Consider the following 26,926-nt stretch of genomic DNA (forward strand, 5'->3'; position numbering starts at 1 on the left):
ACGGATTTGCATTTATCTCATTTGCATGTCGTTTTCCGTAAAAACCCAGCAAAAGTTCACACCTCACCATTTCAGAGCTTGTGTGGTTGCCACCTTGTGAGTGGCACGTGACTGGTGAATCCTGGGCCCAAGGCTGACTCACAACTCAGCTAGCGAGGATATTTTTCCACCGCTCCCCCGACTCAACACAGAACAATTGAGTCGACAGAACATTTGGGTGTTAGGGTCGTGGTTGCCACGGATACCAGGTGACAGGAGAGGGTGAGTCAGAGGTGATGAGGGAGACGGGCATGTGCCTTGCGGAGATTCTGAACAAACAGTCAGCCTTTGTGGCTCAAAACATTGAAGGATTTTGTGGGTTTCTACATAAAACTGCTAAAACTTGAAAAATGGAAAAGGAAAATAAAGATGTTTAGCTTCTGTTATTTGAAACATCACCTCAACATGGCTACCATCTTAGGCAACTTATTCTAGCACAATCAGTGCATTGAGCCATCTCCATATGGTATCACTCTGGATGAAGGTGTCAGATATTTGAAATAATGTAAGTACTAATGCATCTCAAAAAAATCAGGACTTTACAAGACACTTTTGTAAAAGTTGGACATTCAAAACTCAACATTAAACCAAGTGTTGACTAAAGGAAATTTTAAGATATTGAATATTTCTACATACAATTCAGAGGTATTTCTACATTCTAATTCAATATTCACATCAGCCATGATAGCCAACATAAACAAAAACAAAGTATTTAATTTCACGATCCTTAATTAGCTTTGAATTTAAAATTCACTAGTATTTGCCACAACCACATTTCTGGCATGGACAGTATTTTGTAAGAAATACTGATATTAGGCCAGGAGCAGTGTTGTGTACCAGGTGCTCAATGCCATAAGGGCAGACTAAACTACAGCAATTGACCTGAACTGCCCATTTTCATGCTCAAACTACAGTGAAACTACATGAAAACATTGGTACAACACAGGAGATAGGCCAGGAAACAGTTTGAATTTCATACTTTTTTTTATTTCCTATTGGAAATATGTGATAGGAACAGTTCGTTAGACTAAAAACAAAAGCGCTTGTGAAGGAACTGGGGGGCTCTGTGGGCACATCAGTAGCGCTGTCTGCCCCATCTGGTTGTGATGTAAGCAGGCAGGGCACACCTGGGCACTGAGCCTGGTCACGGCCGGGTATTCAGTGCTGAAGATGGGTGATAGGAGGTTGCGTCAGGCCCAGGGAGAGGGGCCGGTCCACAGCCAAGCTCCACTGCGGTCCGACGTCCATCTGGAGGAGGGTGAAGCCAGCGCACCGCCCCGAGGTGCAGCTAGAACCACGACCAAGCCAAACAAACACAATCCAGATGGAGGAGAGGGTGTGTGTGTTAGCGTGATGTGGCAAAAATAAAATAATTCATCTTCATCATGAGCAGGATAAAGGTGTTTCTGAATACAACAAACACTGACAGGGAGAGGTGTTGGGGTAAAAAGTCATTCTGGCTGCACAATCAATTCGACTTTTTAAGTCATAATTCAAGGAAATCCTAATTATTATTAATTACGTTTGTGTTAGCCCACCATAAACTGGGTCTTTAATTATAAATGGTTTATAGTAATTTCAAATCAAATAAACCAGAATGATACAATATATCATTGAAATAAACTAAAATTCATTTAGTCAAAGAAAGGGGGTAGATTGCTAGACACAGGACCTCTCAATCTTTCAATACTATTTTAGTAGTGCCAAAAGACATGTCTGTCCATGAGGTCCAGATGTCTGGATGGGGGTGTTTAGGCCCAGCTGATTTGTTGGTTTAAGGTCACTGTTCGTTTCCAACCCTGTAAAAAATGAACAAAAAGTGGTATTAACATAGTGTTGACAAATGCATTTCCACCAATCATTGTGCAAGTTCTGAGTCTTTGATCCTTCAACAATTCAGAACTCTGTCATACAGCTACTTCAAAGAGAAGACCAAAAAATGTTTGATTAACAAACAATTAGCATTTAGCTATCTGAAAAGCAGTGGCTAGAAATGGCTATATGTATAAGTAGTGCTTTGGCCATTATGCTTCATCATTCAGAGAGCAGCATGTCAGACAATCGGATCTGGAATGTGTCCCCTTATGTCACCTTAAGGGGAAAGGTTACCTCCCCTTTCTCATGCTTCTTCCGCCCAGAGAATTTCCCACCCCCACCCCTAAAAAAGTAACTCCACTGACCGTCATGGCTTGAAAATGAATTGCAGCTGCTCTGTTATTGGATTTAAAAATGAGCACAAACTTGATTTTTTTTTTAGTTCCGTCACCCGAAACTCAGTGAGTTCATTGAATTTTTTCTGGAAAAATTATGTCATTTATGTAAATGCCCACACACTTCTATAGGCCGCTCTCCTCCTCAGCAAAATATTCCATAATAGGGGGACCTTTAAAACATTGACTGTACTTTCACAAATTAATGTGTAAGACTAAAGAGAAGAGAAAAAAAAAATGCAGATTCACAAATAATTCAAGGGGTGGGAACCACATGAGCAGATTTTTCAAAATCAGAAATTCAGCATCAGCAGCTTCTATGTGCTTGGTGAGTTAATTATTTGTTGTCATTTGGTCTTCATTAACTATTGAGAAATGTATTTTTTATGTCCTTTTGCCAGTAGAAGTAGCTGATCATGAGCTTTGTTAGATTCTCGGGAGTAAATGTGATGTGTATCTCAAATCTTTTCCCCAAATACTCACTTACACCCATATAAATCTCACCCACACTCTTAATTAACAGCATGTATTTTCACCCAGTTTCTGATTTTTAATCCTTCCAACAGTGGATTTGGCAAACCAGAACTCCTTAATGCAACTAATCTACAAAGACGAAATGTCCTAATTTCCAAACATTAAGCATGTGTTCATTTTAACAAATTAACACTTGTTTAGCCGACTGGACAAAACAAAACAGCACAGGGTTGGTTAATTGGTTGCATTTACATTAACATTTACATTTACGGCATTTGGCAGACGCCCTTATCCAGAGCGACTTACAACGTGCTTTCAAGTTACCAAACTATAGACAGGAGAGTTCCATACACAGAAGCATTTTGTATAGATTTGCCAAGAACTTTAGACAATGGACTGCAATACAGTATATACAGGTGTCAGTACAGAAGTGGTGTCTTTCCGGTGTGATGGGGGTAACTGTAACCCACCAGCAGCCTGCTTGTATAACTATAGACAATGAACTAACTATACAATATATAGGAGGTGTCAGTATAGAAGCTGTGCCTGGGAAAACAGATGCTCTGGTCCATAACATGAATAACTTCATTGGTCAAACGCAAAATTCAGTAACATTCAAGATGATAAAATCAAATGTTACTTTTAAAATGTTATGCATTATGCATTCTTTATTCGCTCGTTATTTTAGTGGTATGTGTTGAAAAATCCGTCATTTTCGCTCGTACCATCAAAGAAATGTGATTGAATGAGTTTGGAACCATTTTCAAATATGCTGGCAGTATTGGAGGCTGAATGCGACATTCTATTTATGTTGTCACCTACTGATCCCGACATCAAGTCTCACTTTGTCACAATTTGAGGTTGCCACTCATACAGTCTATGCTTTTTTCCCTGGTGGTTGGCTGACTACTGGTCAAGAAACTGCTTTATTTGATATGCAGCAAAGCCCTCTATTTCAATGTAAATATCGCAGATGATCTTCTTAATTTAATCATGGCAGCCAAAATTGTGATTGTTATTACAATTCAATTAATTGTGCAGCCCTAGGTTAGGGTTACGTTAGGGTTATGGCCTTGTTGCTACCAGATTTGGACCGGTAACCTGATTTGCACGCATGCACAGTCCAAATCGGGGGTTCCGGTCCAAATCGTGCAGCCAGATGCTTTTGGCCGCCACCATGCATGCGCACTCCCCCGCCGCTGCTGCGCATGCGCAGCCCCCCTGCCGGCAGCAATCTCATGCAAGGCAGATTTTAAAGCTTGAGGGCCTTGTCTCAGAGTATTGTGAATAATGTAACCTTTTTACCATTCCTTTAAATGATATGATAATAGCCAAATTAGCAAAACGCAGTAAAACATGCAAGTCACGTTGCTGCCGTAATGCGGGGGAGGGTTGAGATTTTGGAGGGGTGGGGGTGCTATGGAGCATCCATTAAAGGCTTTAGCAAATCAGGCCGGAGTGTGTGGCTGAGGTGCAGTTACAGTGAGCCGGAGGTGAATAAGCCTTTTAGGGCCACGGTGTCTAAAGTTACCGCAGCTTGTGAGCCAATACTCAGCACTCTCCCACAAAGCTCACCTTCCATACAGCCAAGAGGACCGACAAACACCCCCCACCGCCAGTGGACCATCCAAAGAAACATGACATCACAGCTGTTTGCCACAGTGTTGCCGAAGCAACGCGTTGGTCACCGGCGAGATGGCGTGGGCCAGTGTTGGAGATGAAAGATGGGATTAGCGCTTCCGAAAAAACAGAAGTACAAGTGGGAGGGGGGCAGAGAGGGAGACGTGTTCGGGGACCTGTCAGCGCTCCTCGCTTTTCACCCCCCCCCCCCTTCTTCCTCCCTTTCAGGCGCCAGTGTCTAAGTGAAAGCTGGGAGGAATCCTTGTGCCTGACTTTACATCATCCCTCACCGTGAATGTCCATCTCTTTATCTCAGCAATCACCTGGGCGCAAGCCAAGGCCCCAACAGGTCCCGGCCTGCCACTACCGTGGTAGCCAACAACCCCTCAGTCACCTCCCGAAAGCATTATCGCTGCTTTATCACGCACCCCCCTTCTTCTTCGCATCCACTCCTTTATCTCCCCTCTCCATCGGCACCGCTCTCTCTCCCTCGGCACGTCGGCCCTTTGCTGACGGCGACTGGTGGCCTTTTAGGAACGGCCCCTCCCACCGGGTGTTTCACAGTGAGTGAGATTGCCTCAGAGTGCAGACATCCGCCCACAGCAGCCGGCCCAAGAACATTGTGTATTTTTAATGTGCTGGGTGTTCTTCAAATGAATCAAGGATGCAAACTCTTAGCTGTCTGACCGCCTACTAACTACGGAAAGGCCTGCGTATCCGGCGGTCCTCTCTTTATAGGAAACGCCATGTTTACAAGTCTCTTTAAGAAAAGCTGGCACATCTGCCACCTCCGTTAACTTCTACCACAGTGTGAGTGAATTCTCAGTTCTTATTGGCTGGGAGAGAAACTGAGAAACTGCCAACTTGGTCTCCGTTTCCTGTATAAGTAACACAAGATCCACACAATGCAATTTTACCCGACTAAGATACAAAGGGACACACCCACTTAAAAATTACTGTCAATCCTGCTTATTACAGTCTTGATTAATTAGGATAATTCCCTTAACCATGACAGTACAGTGTTTGTTCACCTCTGTCAGTAGAGCACATGGCAAGTCAAACCCGTCTTGTAAAAGTCACGACAGACGAGAGTGTAGCCATGGGCTGAAGAGTTCCAGAACATTTGGTTCTGCATAAAAACGGCCCGTCAGTCGTCTCATCGCCTTGTCGTACCGGAAACGGGGAACTTGACAGGTGCTCACCCCGGTCACCTCACTGACTCGCCGCTGATGAGCACAAACGAGCAGGAATGGGACAAACATTGTGACAGGAACAACAAAAAAAATGGTTCAACATTTACTCAGGTGAAACCCTACCCTGCTAAAATAAACGGACTGGACCAGCATTGCTGGTTTTGCTGGTAATCAGGAAGTTTTACTTCGTCCTCGTGTGTCAGCATTAGTGGTCATATTATTTATCATGTTGACAAATGTAGAAAACTTTGATAGTGAGTGAAGCTTAACAGAAAAAAAAAAAAATGTCACCTAACAAGACACGACAAGCTGGAACCGGTGGCTGGAAGGGTGGTGCTGACAAAACCAACACTGGTCTTGACAAACGTTTTGGATGCCCAATCAATAAATTCCTCGATTATTCCAAAAGAACAACATGAAACTCACCGACTTTCCTCTGCAACTTCTCCCACTGACCTGAAAAACAAGAGAGAAGCAGCCATTACTGATGTGCGTTTAATTCAGCAGACCTTTAACAAGGAGGTGTATGGGTCCTTCTGTGATTTCACCATATTTGACAATTTTTTTTTTTTTACCATTTTAACAAGCTGAGTTAAGTGAGGCAAAGCAGGAAAAGAACTGCCATCTAAGACTAGCGACATTTCGGCTCCTGCCATATTATTAATCATTCAGTAATCGGCGTCATTCTGACTAAGCTTGCTCCCTCTTGCTGGTCTGGTTCACCACAGCAAATGAACAAGTTTATGACGCTACCGTAGGGGCCCCGTGAAGGCAACTGAATAATCAGGGGACAAATATGTTGAGGGTCAAAGAGTTATGCAGATATATACGAGTGGAAACCTTTTGTGTTTTGTTGGAAGCAAGAAAGCGGCAGGAAAAGTTCTCCGAAATAACCCTGCGCCATCAGGAGGCCAAACGAATAGCGCTGTACCCCGTGTTCTGTGTCCCTGAGGGTCTCTCCTCCACAAAACCAGGACATGCTATTGCCAACTTCTCCTGGCACGGCCACTGCTGAGAAAAATGGTTGCCCGGGTGACTAAAGCACTGTTTCCAAGTGACGACGGCCCTTCAGTTGAGGAACCCCCAGCAAAGCCATTGACAGCTGGCTGTGCCATTGTTGACCAGGGCGGAAATGAAAAACACCCAGGGGTGGGAGGGAAAAATAAAAAGATGTCAAGGATCTGCTATTTATTATTAATGTGGATGAAGAGTTTTCCAAGAATTCAATTGGAACACAAAAATAAATAAGTTTCTCTAACCTGATATGAGAGAGGAGGAAAGGTCACAATGCTAAAAGTAGCACTTGGTAACTGTAAGTAAGTCTATTTTTCAGGACATTACTGCAAACTCGACCCCCTGGCCGAGTTTCACCCTCAGTGCGTAATGGCAACATCATCAGAAAATATGAGTAGGAGCCAAACCCTTCTGGAGCAGAGGGGAGGCAGAATAAAAAAAAAAACGAAAAAAACTTTTATCTGTCAAATGCACACAAAAGATTACGTTAAAAATACTAAATTAAAGAGTAAAAAGGAAGAGTGTTTGTAAGTGTTTGAACTGGACTGGTTGAACCTTGGGTCAATGTGCCCTTACTCCTTTGGCTCCACTGATAATTCCTGATTTACTTAGTCCTGGTTTACTTGTATTTAAGTAGATTATGAAAGATCAGAACACATGACCCACCGTGCTCATGTTATGGCCGCGAACCGAATGGAATAAGAGAAATAAGTGTAAGAAAATTAATGAAAATTGAATGGAAAATATGTGATCAAAATATTATCCAACATAATCCTGCCAACCTGGTAGTAACACACTTGCCTATGAACCAGAAGAACCAGGTTCAAATCCCGCTTCCTACCATTGTGTCCCTGAGCAAGACAGCAAGCCCTAAGTTGCTCCAAGGGGGGACTGTCCCTGTAACTACTGATTGTTATGGATAAGGGTGTCTGATAAATGCCATAAATGTACATGTAATAAATGATCGGTTTTCAACATCGGTTTTTGCATGTCTTACCAAAAGCCAAGTTTTATATAATAAAGCTACCATGTCATGCTGTACAAGTGCACTCCACACGTTTTAGGCATTACTCTGCTGTGTACCTGACAGCTCTCAGCTCCAGAGGCTAGCTGCTGCTTCAGTGTACAGCTGTGTGTGAACGGGCCCAGTCTCCACACTCTAACACCAAACAGATGGTGCAACGAGGACCAGATCCTGTTCCGACTCTGACGCCAATCCCAACCAGACCCCAGCAACCACTCCTCGCAGGACGAGTCCCTTCATTTCTGCACTACGGCAACCCACCAGAGACATTGCTAATTACTGTAAGATATGGTCTCAAGCATCCCAGACCAAAGACCGGGCAGTCCAAAACCACCAATCAACACCCAGCAATCCTGGGCCAAAAACATAAATGAAATTTGTATTTGCAACATTCTAGCAATTTACAACATTCTTGGGCTCTTTCGCTATTGCACACAAACACACACACACACACACACACACACACACTCTGAATGTTACGCAACACCTGCTCAGCTCAGCCCACTGGAAGCTCAGAGGGTACAGCACAATCCCTCTAATGATAAAAACACATCGGGAGGATATTAACAGTAACGAAGCTTCACCAAGGCCTGGTGGCAGGAGAGAAAACAGAACATTAGTGAAAATGAAAACATGTGAATCAGTGAAACGAAATATTCCCCTGGTTTACACACAAACACACAAAACAGGCTATTGCAAAATCACCACACCTTTGCAATAAAATCCATTGATAGCCTGATTGATTTGTGTCAAAGAAACAAGTGTGGTTGCCAAATACCCGGTGGGGTCACTGACCACAATCCTATTTCAACACAAATATTCATGAGACCCTGTGGGTCTCATGAAAAAAAAAACAAAAAAAAAAAAACAGTCTTACTAAAATGTATTATATATAAACATAGATGTTCACTACTGTTTAAAAGTTTAGGATTATTTTTTCTGAAAAAAAAAAAAAATTAAACTGATTTGAATAGAAAAATTGCAAAAAGAATAACACAAACAACCCCCACACACACATATATATATATATTTGTGCACTGTGATGCATTGACGCTCCACCAACAAAGCATCAGAGCAGCTCTGAAACCAATACGGAGGAGAAGTTGATTATAGCAGTGACTACAAGTTGAATGTAGCAAATTAATTCAACCATATCATCTTACCGCGATAACACAGCAATCCACAAGAAGCTCCTCTCTACATGTACACAGACATGTACAGTACAGGCCAAAAGTTTGGACACACCTTCTCATTCAATGTGTTTTCTTTCTTTTCAGCAAACACTCCCCATGCATTGTGTCTGTTCTAGCACTTTGAAAATAGTGATCCGTTTGTGTGTGTGTGTGTGTGTGTTTGAGAGAGAGAACCTGATTATTCAGGTGATAGTGGAGAGAGGCGGCCATGATGAAACAGGAGACTATGCTGGCAGCCCAGATTCTACACGGGTAGAGGGACTGGGCAAAGGGACTGGGTAGTGTCACTAGGCAGAGGGACTGCTTAGAGGGACTGTCTAGAGGACTGGGTGGGTCTTTCCATCCCTCCTTATCTCATAAGTCACCCAGAAGACCCACATGACTGCAAAACACCCTTCAGAAAAAAAGGCAAAGCTTCCTCCAAATATACTCATTTGTTTATACAGCCTGCTGGCCAAAACACATTTGCATTTTTTTTTTTGCATTTCTGGGAACTGGTAAATAAACAAGTGTATTTTTTTGCTTTTTGGTGGATTTTTTTTGTGCAGTGTGCAGAAGAGTGATGACCCCTAAGGGCCATTAAATTGGATTCTAAATGCCAAGAAAAGATTTCCAAAAAAAAACAACATTTAGAAGAAGCTAATTATACTTTTTGATTTAAAATGGTGCATTTCAATTCACAGGTATATATAATATGCCAAAAAAAATACAATTCAGACAAATACAAACTATTGCTATGAAACCATAGTTTGTTTTTAACGTTTACAACTGTAATCATAAATTTGCTACTAAGCAACTTCATACAGTAGTAAGTAAGGTAGGTAGCCGTAGATGCTCATTTTACATTAAGACCAGTACAACAAGTTAAACCAATGTGAAGCTGACAGTTATTATCAATTCCTCTAAGCGAACTACAACATAAGGGTCAGATATAATTTGAGTAAAATTATTAACACAAACAGCAATAATGAGCAAGATTGTCATGGAGCACAGTGATGAAACGTCTACTTGTTCACAGTTCTGGTGAAAATAAAAATTTCCACATAGCAACCATTCTCTCAACCATTTTAAGTTAGACGATGGGGGTGGTTTTCCTATGTTTTTGCTGATTATTTCATGAATCTGCTTATAAAGGTCTTCTTAATAAGTAATAATAATTATATGTTCAAAATAGCCTCCATAGCATCCATACAGTCTGGGTGTCCAAACATTTGCCTGGTAGTGTCCATCATTTAATTGTGTCCAATTATGTTTAATTAAAATGAAAAAATCTTGATTATTACTTCTAGGCCTAATATACAGACAATGAGAAGCACACTCACACACCCACCCACACACACTCAGCACCACCTGATCGAAGGGTCTGAAGCAGCACAGTAGTAACACACTCCCAGGCCCATAGTGACATGTGATGAGCACCTCTCCAGGCCTGGTAGTGCGCTTGGTAAACAGTCATTAGCCCTGATGCCTAAAGCTGTGATCATCATTAGATTACTCCGCCCGGCCATCCCTGCCTCTGATTGGCAGCCCGGTAGTGAGACTGTCTCAAAGCGCGGGAAAACACCTGGGAAAATACCAAGAGGATTCGTGGAAAATCTCTTTTGAGGATTATGGGATGAGTAGGAGGTAACCGAGGAATGCACTCGGAAGGCGGGTACAGATTGGCTTACGTTTATTTGGGAGGTGCCAGTCTTGGGGAGCACACTTGTTAATGCATGAAACTCTCATGACTCCCCTGTCTTTGGTATATTCAGTTTTCAGAGGTGTGTGTGTGTGTGTGTGTTACACTGTCTCACATACCAAAGCTCAGCAGGGGGATGGTGGTGCAGAGGAGGGGTTGGTGATCATCTCCCTGGGAGTCTTTCGCAATTAGTCAGGATCCACACATCTGGAAACATCTGTCACAGCACACTTATCTACAGCTTACACACACACACACACACACACACACACACACACACACACACAGAATGGAGCCAAAGAATGCACATGATGACAATACAAATGCACATGTGCACATCTAAACCATTCCTGAAAGACACACACACACACACACACACACACACACACACACTTTGGGGGGACCATGTGTAAATGTGTACTGTAAATGTGCAAATACCTCTATGTAACATGAATTTTAAAAGCGTAAAACTAACCCTACACAAAAACCTCAGCAACCAAAAGCAAACCTTTGGGCCTCTTTTAGTTGCTGAAATGAAATCTTTTGTTTGTAAGCAAGAAAAATTGTCCCAATTCTCCCCAAAAATCCTCTCATTAATCTTTGTGAGGACACACACATGCTCACACCAAATATTTAATCAGTAAATACACTAAACATACAGCAAACGTATGGGCAATATAAAAAAAGACCAAGACACACAAACACACACCCTATGCAGACTCCACACCCTATCAAGATAAATAACTTATTACAAAAGCCATAATTCCCAGAAATAAATCACAATTAAGCTTCCTGCCAGGGCACTTTTCACTCTCATTCTGAAAGCATAAAAATCTGTTGCTGTCATGTTTTTAATAATCAGAACGGGGCAACGCCTCCAAATTTCTCATTAAGTTCCAAATAAACTTAATGAAATTGTTTGGGGGGCCTTAACAGATCCCCGATAAACAGGCCTTGTTTTGGCTCTGGGCTGTGAGGCACATTCTCTGTTTAGTGACAAACACCAGAGTTAAAACAGGGAAAGAAGAAAACTCGCTAAACTGCTTCTGATCACAAAAGAGCATTTCTCTTTTTTGGGGGGAAAAAATCTGTGATAAATGAAAACTTAGTCCTTTTAAAGACTTTAACATATAAAATAAAAGTAAAAGAACATTGATAACAATGGGTTGTAGTATCCTAGTGGGTAACACACTCGACTATGAACCATAAGGCCCAGGTTCCAGTGGGACATCCACTAGAGTAATTCCAAAAAACATCCAATATGATGATGGGATGTTGCAAAAATGTGGTGATTAAGAAAAATGTGACAGTGGTGGTCTATGAGACCATTAAACAGATTTCAACATTGTATACTTTTTTCCATCTTGAATAAACAAGCTAAACTACACCCACATTTTCTATGACGTTGCTCTATTCTGTCATAATCTGCAGAAAATGTGCACAAACTTGGATAAAAATTAAATTGCACAGAATGCATGGGCGTGGGCTGAATTGCCGTTGATTGTTAAGATTGCAAGTGTTAGCTGGTAAACTGAAAACTGCTTTTAAGTGGTGACGAGCTGCGCATCCCTAGTAGAAACATTGTACACTTTCCCCAAAACTTGTACATGCTTCTCGTGGCACTCGAGTAAACATTTTATCTGCAGCGCTGTCGTTTCTGGGGCAACGGTTTATGGGTGCTAAACAGGTGCTGCGCTCATAAATCTCTGTTTAGTCTAAGATTGACCCAAACTCATAGTCAGGTCGGCGGGGGCTGTTACATGTACTAGACTCCTACTTCTTGGTCTAGTTATGCCGTAACCTGTTTACTTTGCTGTTTACTTCTGTGTCACCATGGTGAAATGTGGCAGTTTTGTCTTCCTAAACCGAATGGGGCATCTGAGGTCCCCGTTTTAAAACCATGTGTTCATTGGCTGCAGGTCGGGAGTGGTGACTGATATTACAGCGCTATCAGGGAATACATAATAACCTCCGACCCACATAAGAGAGGTCTGTGGCTTCCTCTTAAACCAGTGATGATGCAACAGAGTCCCAGCTTTCCAAAACCCCCAAAAACCCAGGCATGTCCACATGACCGGAGGCTCCACTAATTAATCTTTCCTCCAGAACAAGAGGGGAAGGGGGAGAGGAGGGAGGGGGTGTGGAAGCGGACCAGGCAAAGCCGATCCTGGGTATGCATGAAAATGACTGGAACGGATTCCAGCATGGAGATTTAGTTGGCCAGGATGGGGTCGAGCTGGGCCAGGGCTAGTCGTTTACAGCAGCCCACAAGTGGACACACACACACGCATTTTTATATATATAAAAACTACTACCCACAAGCATGGGTATGTATCCACAAACAGATGACACAAACAAAAACCTGGACCTATGTGTGTGTGCAAAATATGCGTTGCCTGTAGCCACAAGTGTGTGTGCATATGGCTCTGATGTTATTAGTGGCTGAAGTGAATCAGATAAAAGTATAAGATGTGTGTGTGTGTGTTGAAGTGGGGGATTAATTAGAGTTGCCTGGCCTTGGGACAGGAGGTGGTCTACCACTCTGAGCTTCCTGGCTTCAGGAAAGCACACACTTACTGCCACACACACACACACACACACACACACACACAGGTAAGAAGAAGGTGTCAAGGCAGAGGGCCAAACTAACCAGCACAACAAATTCAGAGAGGCTCTCACACACACACACACACACACACACACACACACACAAACCAAGCAGATGTAGCATGCTGCAGATAGACAATGAGCGTTAATTGAAATGTGTGTGTGTGTGTGTGTGTGTGTGTGTGTTGTACTGTGAGATATTTAGATATCCAAATAACTCATCTTCTGTGTTTGTAATAAACACAAGCACACGCACACACACACAAGTTTACTGACCCCAAACCAAACCAGGAACCTGATCTGTCAGTTTTCCAAGCCCATCGATGACCATCTACAAAGTAATACTAAGATTGTGTGTATCTGTGTGTGTGTATGTGTGTGTGTTTAATGTAACAGTTAATTTTGGCAGGGTAGAACATTTCTGACCATTCAGTTCTATTCTCATTCAGTCTTCCTTTCAATTGCAATGTGTCCATCTTTGAGAAAAATGATCACATCATGTCAGAAAAAAAAAAAAAAATCATTTTTGTCCTTTTACATGAGGGAGCAGTGCAATTACGGCCCTGTGTTGTCCTTAAATTGAGTTTTAGTGCTGCGTTGATCTTTGTTTATGAATACGAGAGACTGAGCACTCAGCTCGAGAGCAGCCACTTCATCCTCAGATGAAAGGACAGAGACAGAGAGAAACACAGTAGGAGACAGACAGACAGGTCGATTTATAGATAGGACAGAATTGAAGCATAGATTAAAAATGAAACCATTACAACCAAATATATACAAATAGATAAGGCAGAGCTGAAGAACCAAATTAATTTCAAAAAGTACCATTGTTGTATAATAACAAGGAAAAGCTGATCTAGTTCTGTTACAACCGGAATGAATTCAATATCTGGAAAGGCCAAATTTGACTTCCAAATTGTCAAATGAAGGAAACGAGCATCACCAGCCCCTAAAAGGCACCATCACAGACTGACCAGCATGAAAATGGCACGATGTGTAAGCATCATTCTTATTCTAGTGGTGGCAAAGCTGGGGGGGGGGAGATCTTGGACCAGTTTGCGCCATGGCCGTCCAGATGGGGAACCCAAGACCCCAGACCTTCCTGCTGGTACATCAAATCCCTAACATTCCGAGCCAAACTCGTAATCTTGCTAGTTGTTTAGATCTGAGCAAGTGTCTTTTTAATATTTTACAATATTTGTTACCTCAGACAAAAGGCAAGGGTCTTAAAAAAGATTTGGGTAATGTTTTCTTAGCATTGATACGTCCAATCTTGGACAAGGAAATAGTCGCCAGCAATCAATATTCTATTTCAAAGACCCCATCATAGTGGAACTTTTTAAAACAAGTTTGAGATTGTTCTGAACATTTATACCAGTATATCGATGACTTGGCTATGGGCATAAAACCGCTTTTCTCCCAATTCATGGTATAACACGAACGTGTTCCAAACACCTGAGACGATTTGGTATCGTGCAGTGCCACAAAATACCATGTGGTTTCAAAGTTTAAGATCAGTCTTGAGTTACTAATCTTTTACGCTGAGGTGTTCCTGGAAATTCTATTTCAGTAAAACGAAGCTTTTGCAGGAGAGTCGAGTAACTTCCCTTCTCATCGCTAATCGAAGTCAGGTTACTCACTTGCTACTAAATCTCCTCAGTCTCTTAAAGACGCACCACACATTTACTTTCAACACCGTAGAAACCTTAGGCCCGATATAAGCCAAAGTAACACATGAAATAATCCTGGGGATACCTGGCTCTTTTATGCTTTTTATGACTTTCACGACAAAGCCATGGCACTTGGCTTACGTTAATTCAGAATGAGAAAGAACTGGTTCTGTGCATCGTTTCAAACCATAAAAAGATTTGTCGAGGTTGCAGTCGGGCTGGTTATTTTTAAAATGCTGGGTCATTTTTACATGTTAAGATGGCAAAATCACACAAGCCTGTGTGTATTAATAGGGTGCTGCACAATCCAACAATTCTGTTCATTAGCAGAGTGTTAACAGATTCCTGCACGTGTGCTTGCGTCATTTCGAATGTGTGTGAAGCGGCAGCGGCGCTTGTGTGAAACCCTGATGACGTTGAGGGACACACCAGATAAAAAAAGGGGGGAAAGTGGAAAAGTGAGAAAAGGGAAGGGGGTGGGACGGGGTCTGATGAAAGCGCAGCATGTAAAAACCGGCGAGAACAGGAGGGACGCAGCGTCCAAGATGGCAGCAAATTACAGCGCCGGTGCCAACCCCAAACAGTGCGCCCATCCAGAGCTGCTCTCTCATCAACAGCTGCTGTGAAAATCTGCCTCTCTTGGGGTCCGCGGCTCCTGGTGAGTGGAAAGACGGGGGGGGGGGGGGGGGGGGGGGGGGGGGGGGGGGGGGGTTTAGCTTGCGCAACCTGTGGCATTACACAAGCAGAAACAGACATGTGTGTGTGTGTGTGTGTGTGTGTGTGTGTGTGTGTTGTTGACAATGGCTGTATGGGTGTCACGGCATGATTGGGGGCTGGTTGGGGACATGTGGGACAGTGGGGGGGTGGTATGGGGGTTGAACAGGTGGCGCTCGCTGCTACAGTGCGGCCCGGGTGGTCTAGTGCCCTTCACTGTAATCCAGCATCATTAATCAAACCTGTCTCACACACTCTCTCACACACACACACACACACAGCGTACATGCCACATGTTTCTCCCTCACACACATTCATTTACACTCGCAATCACAAACACAAACACACACCTGATGAGTTATGAAAAAGGGGTGCGCAGAAGCCCAGACCTGCCATGGCATGAGTGTGGTAGCAGCCAGCAGGTAGGCGGAAGACAGGAACAAAGAGAAAAGCAGGGGAGGAACAAGTTGAGAAGAAAGGATGCGTTCACTCAGGGGGGATTAGAGGGAGCTGACAGGTAGACAGGCGGAGGTTCGAGGACTGAGAGAAATAGCCAATCATCAAAAGGGAATTAGCAAAACAACAAACTGGAATCCAAAATATCCATACAATAAGGGCACATGGAGAAGAAAAGAGAAGTTCCAAAAGCACGTAATTAATGAAATTCCATCCCTACAATGTATAATTCAGAAGAGAAAAAAAAAAGATTAATAAAGGCAAACATGCATACACACACACACACACACACACAATTTATGGCTGCACTGAGACCAGATCATCTCCAGCTCTGAGAAGAGAACGGAGTTCTGCCAAGGCGGAAAAATCCAAAGGATCTGAGCAAACCACCGCCCCCCCCCCAACAACCACCAAACAGCACCTCAACTGTTCCAGCAACACCCCCCCAAAATACGCACACACACACACACACACGCACACACACACACACACACACACACAAGAGCAACCAGGGAAAATGTCAGTATGCACGGTTTAGAGGACATTAAGTTATTGCTCAAACCGGCCATCTAATCGGACTACCGTCCTTCTCCTAGTACACAAGCGGTGGAGGGGAATCGATTTATTGGCCGATGTACGTCAGACTCTGCAATAAAAATGTTGTGGTATGCCTAGCGTGTAACGAGGCATACGAGTTCGAATCCCGATCCGCCAAAGCACCGTCCCCACACGCTGCTCCCCGGGCGCCATTCATGCTGCTCACCAAGGGTGATGGTTAAAAGCAGAGGACACATTTCGCTGCATCACCCTGTGCTGTGTATTGCAAAAACAATCACTTTCACTTTTAGCTATGACCATTGACCTATTAAATCACAGACCAAATCAACAAACAATACAGCAACAATACAATGAAACCCACTAACAAGTGGTACCATGTTGTATGTGCTGTGGGTATGTTTTTACTGTGCTACAGAAGGCCTGGACTGTAACTCCGCCGTGAACGAACGCTTGTAGTCCCCACTAGGGGGCAGGCCACAGAAATCTGACACAAACGTACACAGGGCATTCGCAAATGGAAGATTCACTTGCTCGGCAATAAGACTTCTTGAATAATTGTGTGTTTGGTTTTTTTAGAGAGCAGAGGTCACCTTAGTGATGACCCCGTGAACAAGGAGTGTCATAAGCAAAAAAAGAGTTGCCAAATTTGAGAGTTCAGGGATACGTTTCGTAAAAAGCTGGAATTAAGAATTATTTAACTACATCAAGAAGTGACAGCAGTTAAACAACATCATTAATGTTCATCTTCTGGCTCAAAGAACGGGTCATTACATGAATAGCAAGTGATGCTTTCTTGTTTGTTAATGTCTGTAAATCCTGAAAACATCATATGAAACTATTAGCGAAATTTGTCTATCATAGCCTGCAGAGAACTGAGAAAGCTGCAGAAAAACCTACACATGCAGGAAAAGCTCATAATATCATAATCCGGGCGTGTTTGGCTTTGACAAGTTCAATTTAGAACGATTTTAGTCAGTCAATCTAACATGTTTTAGAGCAGTTGGAAATACAGCATTTTGTAACAGAGCCCCAAAATTAAGGAGTAACCTTCCAATGACTAGTCGGGTATCAGACACAGTCTCAATATTTAAATTAAAACTCATCTATAGAGTCAATCAACACTCCCTTCACTATTAGCAAAGTCAGTAGTCAGTGCAGCCAGATATATAGTGCTTCCTTTTTTCTATCTAGCACCATTCACCTCGAGAACATGCTGGTGTGGACTGACCAAGCAACATCTTTGGCCTCATAGAACCTTCCTGTTTACATCTGCATGGTCCCTCAGGTCTTTACTACCTCAACTGACTTTAAAGCCGGACACTGCTACTTTCTGACTTTCCCGACAGTCCCTGGATGCAGCTCACACTGCACTACATCTGTGTTGCCCAGAGGAGGATGGGTTCCCCTTGCTGGGCCCTGGTTCCTCTCAAGGTGTCTGCCTTGTTTCAGGGAGCTCTTCCTTGGCACTGTTGCTGTTGGCTTGAATTCAAGGGGTCTTGAGCACTGCTCTAATGTGAGGCGCCTATGTACATTGTAAAAAGCGCTATAGAAATAAAAATTGCCTGATTGATTTGTAGTAAAATTATTGAGACACAATGTATATGGAGAGAAATACAATACTTATTTCTGGGGTTGTGTTAGAAATGTTTCTAATGTCATGTAGACGTACTGGGAGCATGATAGAAATGATTGTGAATATTCAGGAAGAACCATGTGTGCACATACACAAACCAAGAATATGAAATTATAAGGGAAACATTCACACAAAATCCCCTAATAAATCCCACAGGATCAAGACCTCATGACCCTCCTATTTATAATCAGTATCAGCTTCACCAAAATCTTCACCAAAATGGTTTCCTGCCCTCTTTACTCCCCCGAAGCCCTAAAATCCCAGGAGGATTGTGACGCAGGGGTGGGTCGTGTCGTAAAGAGTTTGGGTCCAGAAAGGCTACAGCTAATTTTAGGCTTTTTCCTAAAATAATAAAAGAGAGTCCAGCTGCTGGCACGGGATGATTCTGCGCTGGCTGGGGGCCGACAGAATGAGCGTCACTACGGGGTGTGAGGTAGAGCGGGCGGGGCACTGGGGAGGGGCTTTTCCGTCCACTTCAGCCAAAGGCCACAAAACAGAAAACTAAAATGCCTCAGAACGAAGTGGGAAAAGGATTAATAATAATAAAAAAAGGAGGGGTATTTCTTTCCACTGGCGCAGTAGCGGCGTAGAGGAAAGTAACAGGTGACTCGGCTCCTGGTCGCCTGGGCTGACTGCCGTCCTGTGACTCAGAACCGACGCGAAACAAAACTGGCCGTAAAATCCCACACCTCCCCGAAACCCGTAAATAAAAAAAAAACGAGGGGCGAGGAAGCGGGAGCGCGGAGGGGGTGGGGGAGGCGTTCGAATGAGTTGTAACTGCAACGCTACCAAACGACGGTGATGCAATCAGAGAGAGTGTGTGACACTGGATTTATGCACGGGGTCTCGATCGCTCACAAAAAAGCATGAATCTATTCACTCTACACACGACCACGTCCAAGCGCACAAACAGTTGTACACACGTTCATGCACACACAACTACAGCCGCTTCGGCCAAATAAGGTGGCGGAACATCTGGTTTTGGAGGTTTTCTGTTTTCTTTCTTATTGAAATGTGCTGCTCTACCTGCATTATAGAGCATCAAAGACAGAATGAGGTTTTGTTTAGCAGGTGGACTGCTGTACTGGCTCAGGTCTGTCACAGTTCCTTAGCTATAATGGGAAAATGAGTAACGCTCCTGCTCACCAGCTACTGTGTCCAATGCATGCACACATGCACACACACACACACACACACACACACACACTGGTATGACTGTATGGCAGATGCTACAAATGGTCTACAAAAAAAAATTCCTGGTAAAATTTGCTGAAAAGAGACCAGCGCAGTCAGGTGGCACAACATTACATTTGCGTTCATCAGAGGCCTTTATCCAGAGCATCAGTAGCTACAGGGACGCTCAGGGTTAAGTGTCGTGCTCAGGGACACAATAGACTCTGAGGTCTTCTGGTTCGTAGGTGAGTGTGTTACCCACTAGGATACTACCACCCTGGACTGTCTTTGATTCTCTCATCTGGTAGGTCGGTTAACATTAATACTTCGCCCCTGTACTCACCTCCGTGAATAACCTGTCATTCCCGTCTTTTACGTCAGAGGTACACCATCCAGCCCTGAGGAGGAAAAGGAATAAATAATTACACGGACAAAGTACTAATTACCAGTAATTACACCTGTCAGATAAGAAAGCAGTCAATTTATGTTAGTGTATGTTAATTACCTGTTAAATAATGTTATATCTGCACCTCACCTTGTGTGCAATATCTGACTATGCATTATGTATAATGCACTTCACAAAAAAGGCAATACTTTATGTCATAAAAGTGAAATATTTATATATAGATTATTTTTTTTTTTTTTTTTTACATGAGACAAATATCACACCCTGGATTCCAGACCGGATTTTGGAACTCTCCCTCTACCGGGTTCCCCTACTTGAGCAGATTGTATTCACCTGCGATTCTATGCATACATTGAACCTGGTGTGTCCCCTCTGTTGGTGTAACCCTGGGTGATTAGCTTGCGTTTTACCTTGTTGGGCCACTGTGGCCTTTTAATATTGTTAGTTTATTAATAGAACAGACACCTTTCTTCAGCACCTTTACATTTTGCCCTCACTTATGACAAAAGAAATGTCTTTCACCTACACGATCAGTACCTGGTTGGGGCCAAAGAATGACTTAACAAAATAAAATTATGAACACAAACAATCTTTTTTGAATGCACTAGATTGCACTTTTAAAAAAAAAATTTAAGTGGACATTGGCTGGCTTGTTCTAAACGATATGTCACTGTACAATAAAGATATGTACATAGTGTGTACTTAGGGTAAGGTTACATGTAATTACATTTTGTCATAGAGCATATTATACTGTACTAAAAAGTATAAACACAAAGGCAGAGTAATTGTGCCTTTTCTGATCATTTTTCCTTAGGAAGCTCATGTCAGAAACTCCTCAAAAACTTTGACATTCAACTCCTGGAATTTTAGGAATTACTTTTGGAGGGTTCCTTTTTTTTTTTTTTTTTTTTGAGTGTGTGCACTCAGGCGCATGCAGGAAACACAAGATTCCCCCCCTCTGGAGAGGCAGAGTTGGGTTTCGCTCCCTAACGCTAAGTCAAATAAGCTGATGGCTCGGTGCGTTCAACCTGCCCAGGCTCATGGCGGCTAAAAGACATTTTTATTTAGTCTGCTCTCGGCCGGCTCTCTGCTTTATGTTAAAGCACTTAAAGGAATTATACGAGTGCAACGGGAGAACGCAAGAGGCGGGGGGTGGGCACACGATGCCGAGATAGTAACGGCGTCAAGAGTGGAACGGTGAGAAAGTGGAGAGAACAGAGAGCATTCGAGGCTCCCAGCAGTGCCCTTTACCAACCAGCCCGGCCAAACATTTCATTATTATAATAACCCCACCAATATTTGACGTCAGTAATAATTACATTTTAAAAGTCCCGTAACGCCGAGCCACTGGAGGCCATTTTAATGTAAGGAAATGAATGGAAAGGAACATCGCATCAGCTGATTCATGTTTCCCAGCACATGAAGTAATATTCACTTTTACAGTAAGTCTCAGATACACAGCTCCTTTTAAACAGGTCCGGTGAGGCTTTTGGACATTAATTTCAGATGTTTGATTAGAAAACCTGCCCTACAGCATTTCGGCGTAATGCCCTGACCAATCTGAGCGATGACAGTGAGTAAATATGAACAGGAACAGAACCTCTGATGAATCATGGCCGGAGAAAGAACAAAATATACACCCAGTGCCTGTCAGGTGTAACCAGGTTGTTCCTTTAAAAGTATCATTAATGTTTGTAGAAAAGCATCACTAATAATGGCCATTACTTATGTAATGTGTATTTCTGCATCATGGGCGCTGTTCATTTTTCAAAGCATACTGCACTGCGCGAAGACAGCTACATTATGTCAGAATGCTAAATAAAGCTAAATGAAAATGTAAAAAAAAAATGCTTTAAGTGCATGTTGTACTTATTATTAGATCGATTGTCTATTACCATTTACATTTATGGCATTAATCAGACGCCCAGTAGTTACAGGTACAGTCCCCCTGGAAACACTCAGGGATAAATGTCTTTCTCAGGGACTCAATGGTAGTAAGTGGGGTTTGAACCTGTGACTTTGTGGTCTTCTGGTTCATAGGAGAGTGTTTTATGCACTAGGCTACTACCACTCCCATCATCTGGGAGTAAGTACACTGCTCTCTCACACACACACAGACAACACACACACACACACACACACACACACACACAGGTGGTCAGAACAGACAGGGGTTAACAGTGAAGACACCAGAGGCGTTTTTTTTTTTATTATCAGCCAACAGCACCCCCTAGAGCAAACTCCCCCCCATGATCTTTGCTCACTCCTCTTTTACCACAGCCCCCCACCACATATGTTGTATTGCATTAAGTGTGTTGTGTTGTGCATTGCATACACAACACAAAATGTGCAAATGTCTACACTTTAATGATATTTTAACTGCTATGATATGGTAATGTAGGTTATTCCAGCGTTTAAGCACACATATACACACACACACACACATACACACATACTCTCAGGGATCACATGCAAAAAGTGCCTCTTATTAAGCATTATTTTCATTAGACTAGGCTGGGTCAACAACCCCTGCAGCTAATCACAAGACAGACACACACTTCAAAAGGTGAACTCAGTGGCAAGAGACTTGTTCACTACCTTTTGTCTCATTTTCCCTGAGGCTTCAGTAATACTGAACAGCTCGCCACAAACTACGTCCTCCTACTGGCTTACAGTAAGCCATTTTCACAGTGATTAGCCTTCCGTGCAAGTTAGTGTGCAGCCCAAGACCAGACCATTCAGTCGATGAATGTAGAGGTGGCAAACACCACCCCGTCTCACACGGAGAGAGGGAAGCGCCCTGGTCTCTCTCTTTCTCATTACCCCATGGTAGAGGAATGCCAGCGATAACTGGAGAGATAAGACAATACAACAAAGTGTGCGCGCACACACACACACACACACACAGGGCATGTATCTTTCGCTCTTCTATTTGTGCTAAAAGGACACAATAAACATACACAATATACAACATACATGTTGGTTCTGCTGCAGAACGTAAGCTACATGTAGAAGTGTGTGGCCACTTTCACTGCTAAAATAAGAGAAAGCAACTCATGCAACCTCATTATAAGCTAACCAAGGCTTCACAAAGTCAGAACGAGAACAGAAATAAAAGAATAAAAGGAAAAGGAGACCAAAATTATAGCAGCATTTGTGAAATCTGTTTTTCACTAATGAAGTACGCAATGCCAGGCAACACATGTGTGCATTTTGCTTTGTAATGTTTCCCACTCGTGCCCCAATTACTGCCGTTACATCCGAGGGCTCGCCGCTAATTATGAGAAAAATCAAACGAGCAAGAAGCGTGTTTTTAACAAGCTGTGACTTTCTCTCCCTGCCCGTTCCAGCGTTCCGATCAATAAGCTGTTAAGTGATGCTGCAAAGTTGACTAAACACACCAAAATTGGTGGAAATAGAGGGCAAAATGGAGCAGTGAGAAGCTAGTAAAAAATAAAAAAATAAAAATCACTGGAAAAAATATCTTCAACCACTGTTTGATGTGGCACAGAGAAACTTGAAAAACAAATGTTGGTTTGTGTCGCGTACGGAATTTGAGAAGCAACCATTATATTGGCTTGATGTTCGCCTGTGCCATCTTTCCATGAGCTTAAAGTTTTGCAATTTAAGCTGTTAAATGCTCTGATTTTACTGTGTGTAATTCACTGTGCTCTCGTTTGGTAGGGTCGTCACACAATCTTGTCTGAAATACTTTCTGCAAAGGCCATGACAAAGCCATTAAAAATGAAGACAGAAGAAAACAGAAGGTGCCGGTGGTTGGTCCCTGATGAACTCTGCATTGTTTCAGAGAAGTGAAACAGCACTGAGACAATGAGGCACATTGTTGCCGGCTGAGTGTGGTACAAGGTCATAATCTCAGCCTGCAGGTATACATGTAACATCCCGCCCCCTCCAGAGATGACAGAACAGAGGGGATGACGAAAGGCAAGACAGGGTGCGGAGAGAGGAGGAAGAGCTCTCATATCAAAGATGTGACAGATTTGTCATTCAGATGGGGAAGAGATGGCAGCAAAACAAGCCTTGATAGACACTTGGCCTGATGTCTCTTGTGTGTTACAGTGATTGATGACTAAGGGCTCATGGCCTGAAGGTTATTGAGCTGGATGCACTTAATATTTATTTAATATCCTTTGTTTTCCCATGTGCACTTTCTTATTGTATGACTGGGTCATGTAAAAAAAACTACACAAACTCAATTAAATTGGTTAAAACTTTACATTATACTTAAAATACTGCATCACTACACATGTGTTTTTGGTGACACAATATCAAGGCATCGTTGCTACTTAAAGAATCACCATTGGCCAAATTCGTGCTGAATTATGTGGGATAAGGACAAAAAGTTCTTTTGTGGACACGAGTGATCGTATTTTGCATAGCATATTTAAATATACATCATCTCATGATACAGCAAATACAGAGAGAGGCCACAGAGCAGGATGGAGGATATTTCCTCGACTTTAATAGGGTTTATTGCTTATTTATCTGAGTTATTGATAGTCTACAATTCAGTCAACCCAGCCAATGGATATGCATGTGACTTGGTGCTGGTCTTTGTGCAGGTCCCTGTTGATGCTTGTGTTGGGACGTGCATCCGGCTTAAAACATTTACCAAGTCATTGTCCGGACAACCAGACCGGTTGGTCCACTATGGCAACCCCTAATGGGAGAAACCGTGAGGAGATGACAACAACATGAGAAATACAGTCAAACTACTTATTAGCCTCCTTTCACTTCGCCTAACAGTGTAGGTGTGTGTATGTATGGTGGCTGGGTTAACAGGCTAGATGTTTAGAAGCGCAAGATAAAATATCAACTTTCAACCCAGTTGTAGACCCCCACCCTTTAACAGTCCACTTACAAATGGCCAAGCTGATACTGAATTGTAGGTGAGGGTCTGAGGTGAGAACCCACAATGAAAAGAGGTCATAAACACATAGCATTTGCTCTGAGGGCCAATTCGTAGTTCATACATCTGTAGACACATAGACTTACAGAAAGCTACTGCAACGGGGGCCGCTCTCATTCTGTATCAGTCTCTCCTCGCACTCCCACAACCTCCCCTCAGCCTGCAGCACCACGACGCAGATAAACTCTGCTTTGCCACGATAAAGCCTGGAAGATTTCTCACACTGTTCTCTTGACCTACGGCTATTGCGCTGCCATCTGGCCAGCCAAACTTACCCCTGCTTTAAAAGATGTACTGGTACAGGCTGTAGCCCAGACATGGTGCGATGATTAGGTGCGAGACCATCCTCGACACAACGGTGACGCTGACGCCGGTAGAAAGAGTCGTTGTGCTGGGAACACACATCAGTGTCACTGCTGGGAAGACAGCGTTCAACTGTTTAAAGATGCTGAACACACAAACTGTGCATGACTGCATGTACAGTCTCTACAATCTCTCAAACCCACACATGGAGGCTGTAACTAGAGAGTACATATTGCTAATAAAGTGACCAGCAAGTAAATAATTTGCTGTATGCACACGAAAAACTGGAGAAACAGGAACAAGGGCGGAGCTTCTCTTCATTCATTATATAACATTCAATGTCAATGCCATTACTTTTCCCATTGCACATTAAACTGCTGAAGGACAACACATTCCTGTACCACACACTTTTATAAGCACACACATCTTTATTCATATTTTTTTAGGCATATGTCGCTGTGGCATTCCGGCAACTGCCAATTGTGGGATGGCAGTCACTGGCATTGTCCATTCTTCATGTGTGTGTTCCCATGGCATACAGGGGTGGAAGGGAACACCTTGACCGTATGGGCAATGAACAGCCACCCCCAGATGGCTGTGAGGCCCCTATCTCTCATAGACCGTCTCTCCTTAAAAAGAAGAAGAAGAAGAAAAAAAACGAGTCGTTTGCACGTCGGCACGGCAACAAGGACACTCATAACTCTCGGGCCGCGGGCTCGTTAATCATCACAGCTCCATGCTAAATGGGCTTGTAATTACAGGCTGGCGTTCCAAACTGCAGGGGTGCCGGGGGGTCAGTGCCCCACCGCCCATAAAAGCGGCCGGTCTCTGGTCAGGAGTATGACCGCGCCATCGGCCAACTCCTCATTCCACGCATGCACTCCGGTGCTCAAATAAACACGGCGCGGTGCAGGGAACGCCCCCACAGCCCCGTTCAGGCCGCACTAAGTGGTGTCTGATTTATTAGCAAACACTGATAAGCGCGAAACAGAGACGATATTTTATTGTTTTTAGTCCGCCACATTCAGAGACATGGTTACAACATCGGTATGACGGGTAAACACGCCGGAGAAAAAAAACGAGGGAGGTCATTTTCCTGAAACATCTTTCTACGGTTTATGTGATGAAAAGTTAAACAAATGTCCACTTGATTGAGCAGGAAACGAAGCTGGAAGAGCAAGCAGCATTTCCTGAAAAGTCGACCTCATGGAGGAAGAGCTCTCAAAACGCATTTCTCCTTATTTTATTGGTCAGCACCCCTATTTCGGATTTAGAAAACGTATTTGCATTTTATTATGTAGTGTTTCATGTCAGTATCATACTGATCTTTCACTGGTCATTTGGTCAAAATAATTCCATTTGTTGCCATTGTGGCTGTGGCCATGTCACACTCCTACACTGGCTTTACACTGACTCTACTGTTTGGGTATGTATTGCATTTAACATTGTGAAAGTGAAAGTGAAGTGATTGTCATTGTGAAACACTGCAGCACAGCACACGGTGACACAACAAAATGTGTCCTCTGCTTTTAACCATCACCCTTGGTGAGCAGTGGGCAGCCATGACAGGAGCCCGGGGAGCAGCGTGTGGGGACGGTGCTTTACTCAGTGACACCTTGGTGGCTCGGGATTCAAACCGGCAACCTTCTGATTATGGGGCTGCTTCCTTAACTGCTAGGCCACCACTGCCCACTTATGACATAGTAATAGGCACATTCTGGAACAACCTTTTGTAATAAGTATCTTGTGCTAAACTGTCCTTTTTGATGTGTGCAACTGTTTCAAGTGTTTCACATGCACAGTGAATTGTGAATGTGAGGACTTCTCATGAAAGACACAGATTGTTTCCTCTCATTTGGCAGAAACACACCCAATCTGCAACATAGAGTCTGCGCATCTCAGGTTACCAGAACTGCACAAGACTGGGCGTTATGGCAAAAAATGGGTTCCAATATATTTATACATTTCTATCACATTTTTCTGATACTGCCATACTAAAAGCAAAGACCCAAGAGCACTGAACACAGA

The 26,926-nt window shown here is 43.1% G+C and overlaps 1 protein-coding gene across 1 annotated transcript in view; it reads right to left on the reverse strand.

Moving 5' to 3' along the window:
- Positions 1-1,004: 1,004 nt before the first annotated feature.
- The window catches only part of slc39a11 (solute carrier family 39, member 11), a 173,042-nt gene continuing 147,120 nt past the window's right edge, over positions 1,005-26,926 (reverse strand). The window contains exons 8-10 of the mRNA XM_028970551.1: positions 19,603-19,657; positions 5,963-5,992; positions 1,005-1,838 (exon numbers count right to left, since the gene is read on the reverse strand). Of these exons, the coding sequence (XP_028826384.1) occupies positions 1,791-1,838; positions 5,963-5,992; positions 19,603-19,657 (133 nt within the window). The 3' untranslated portion in view covers positions 1,005-1,790. The remainder of the gene's footprint in view (positions 1,839-5,962; positions 5,993-19,602; positions 19,658-26,926) is intronic.

This window comes from Denticeps clupeoides, chromosome 2 (genome assembly GCF_900700375.1).
Source record: "Denticeps clupeoides chromosome 2, fDenClu1.1, whole genome shotgun sequence".
Taxonomy (NCBI): domain Eukaryota; kingdom Metazoa; phylum Chordata; class Actinopteri; order Clupeiformes; family Denticipitidae; genus Denticeps; species Denticeps clupeoides.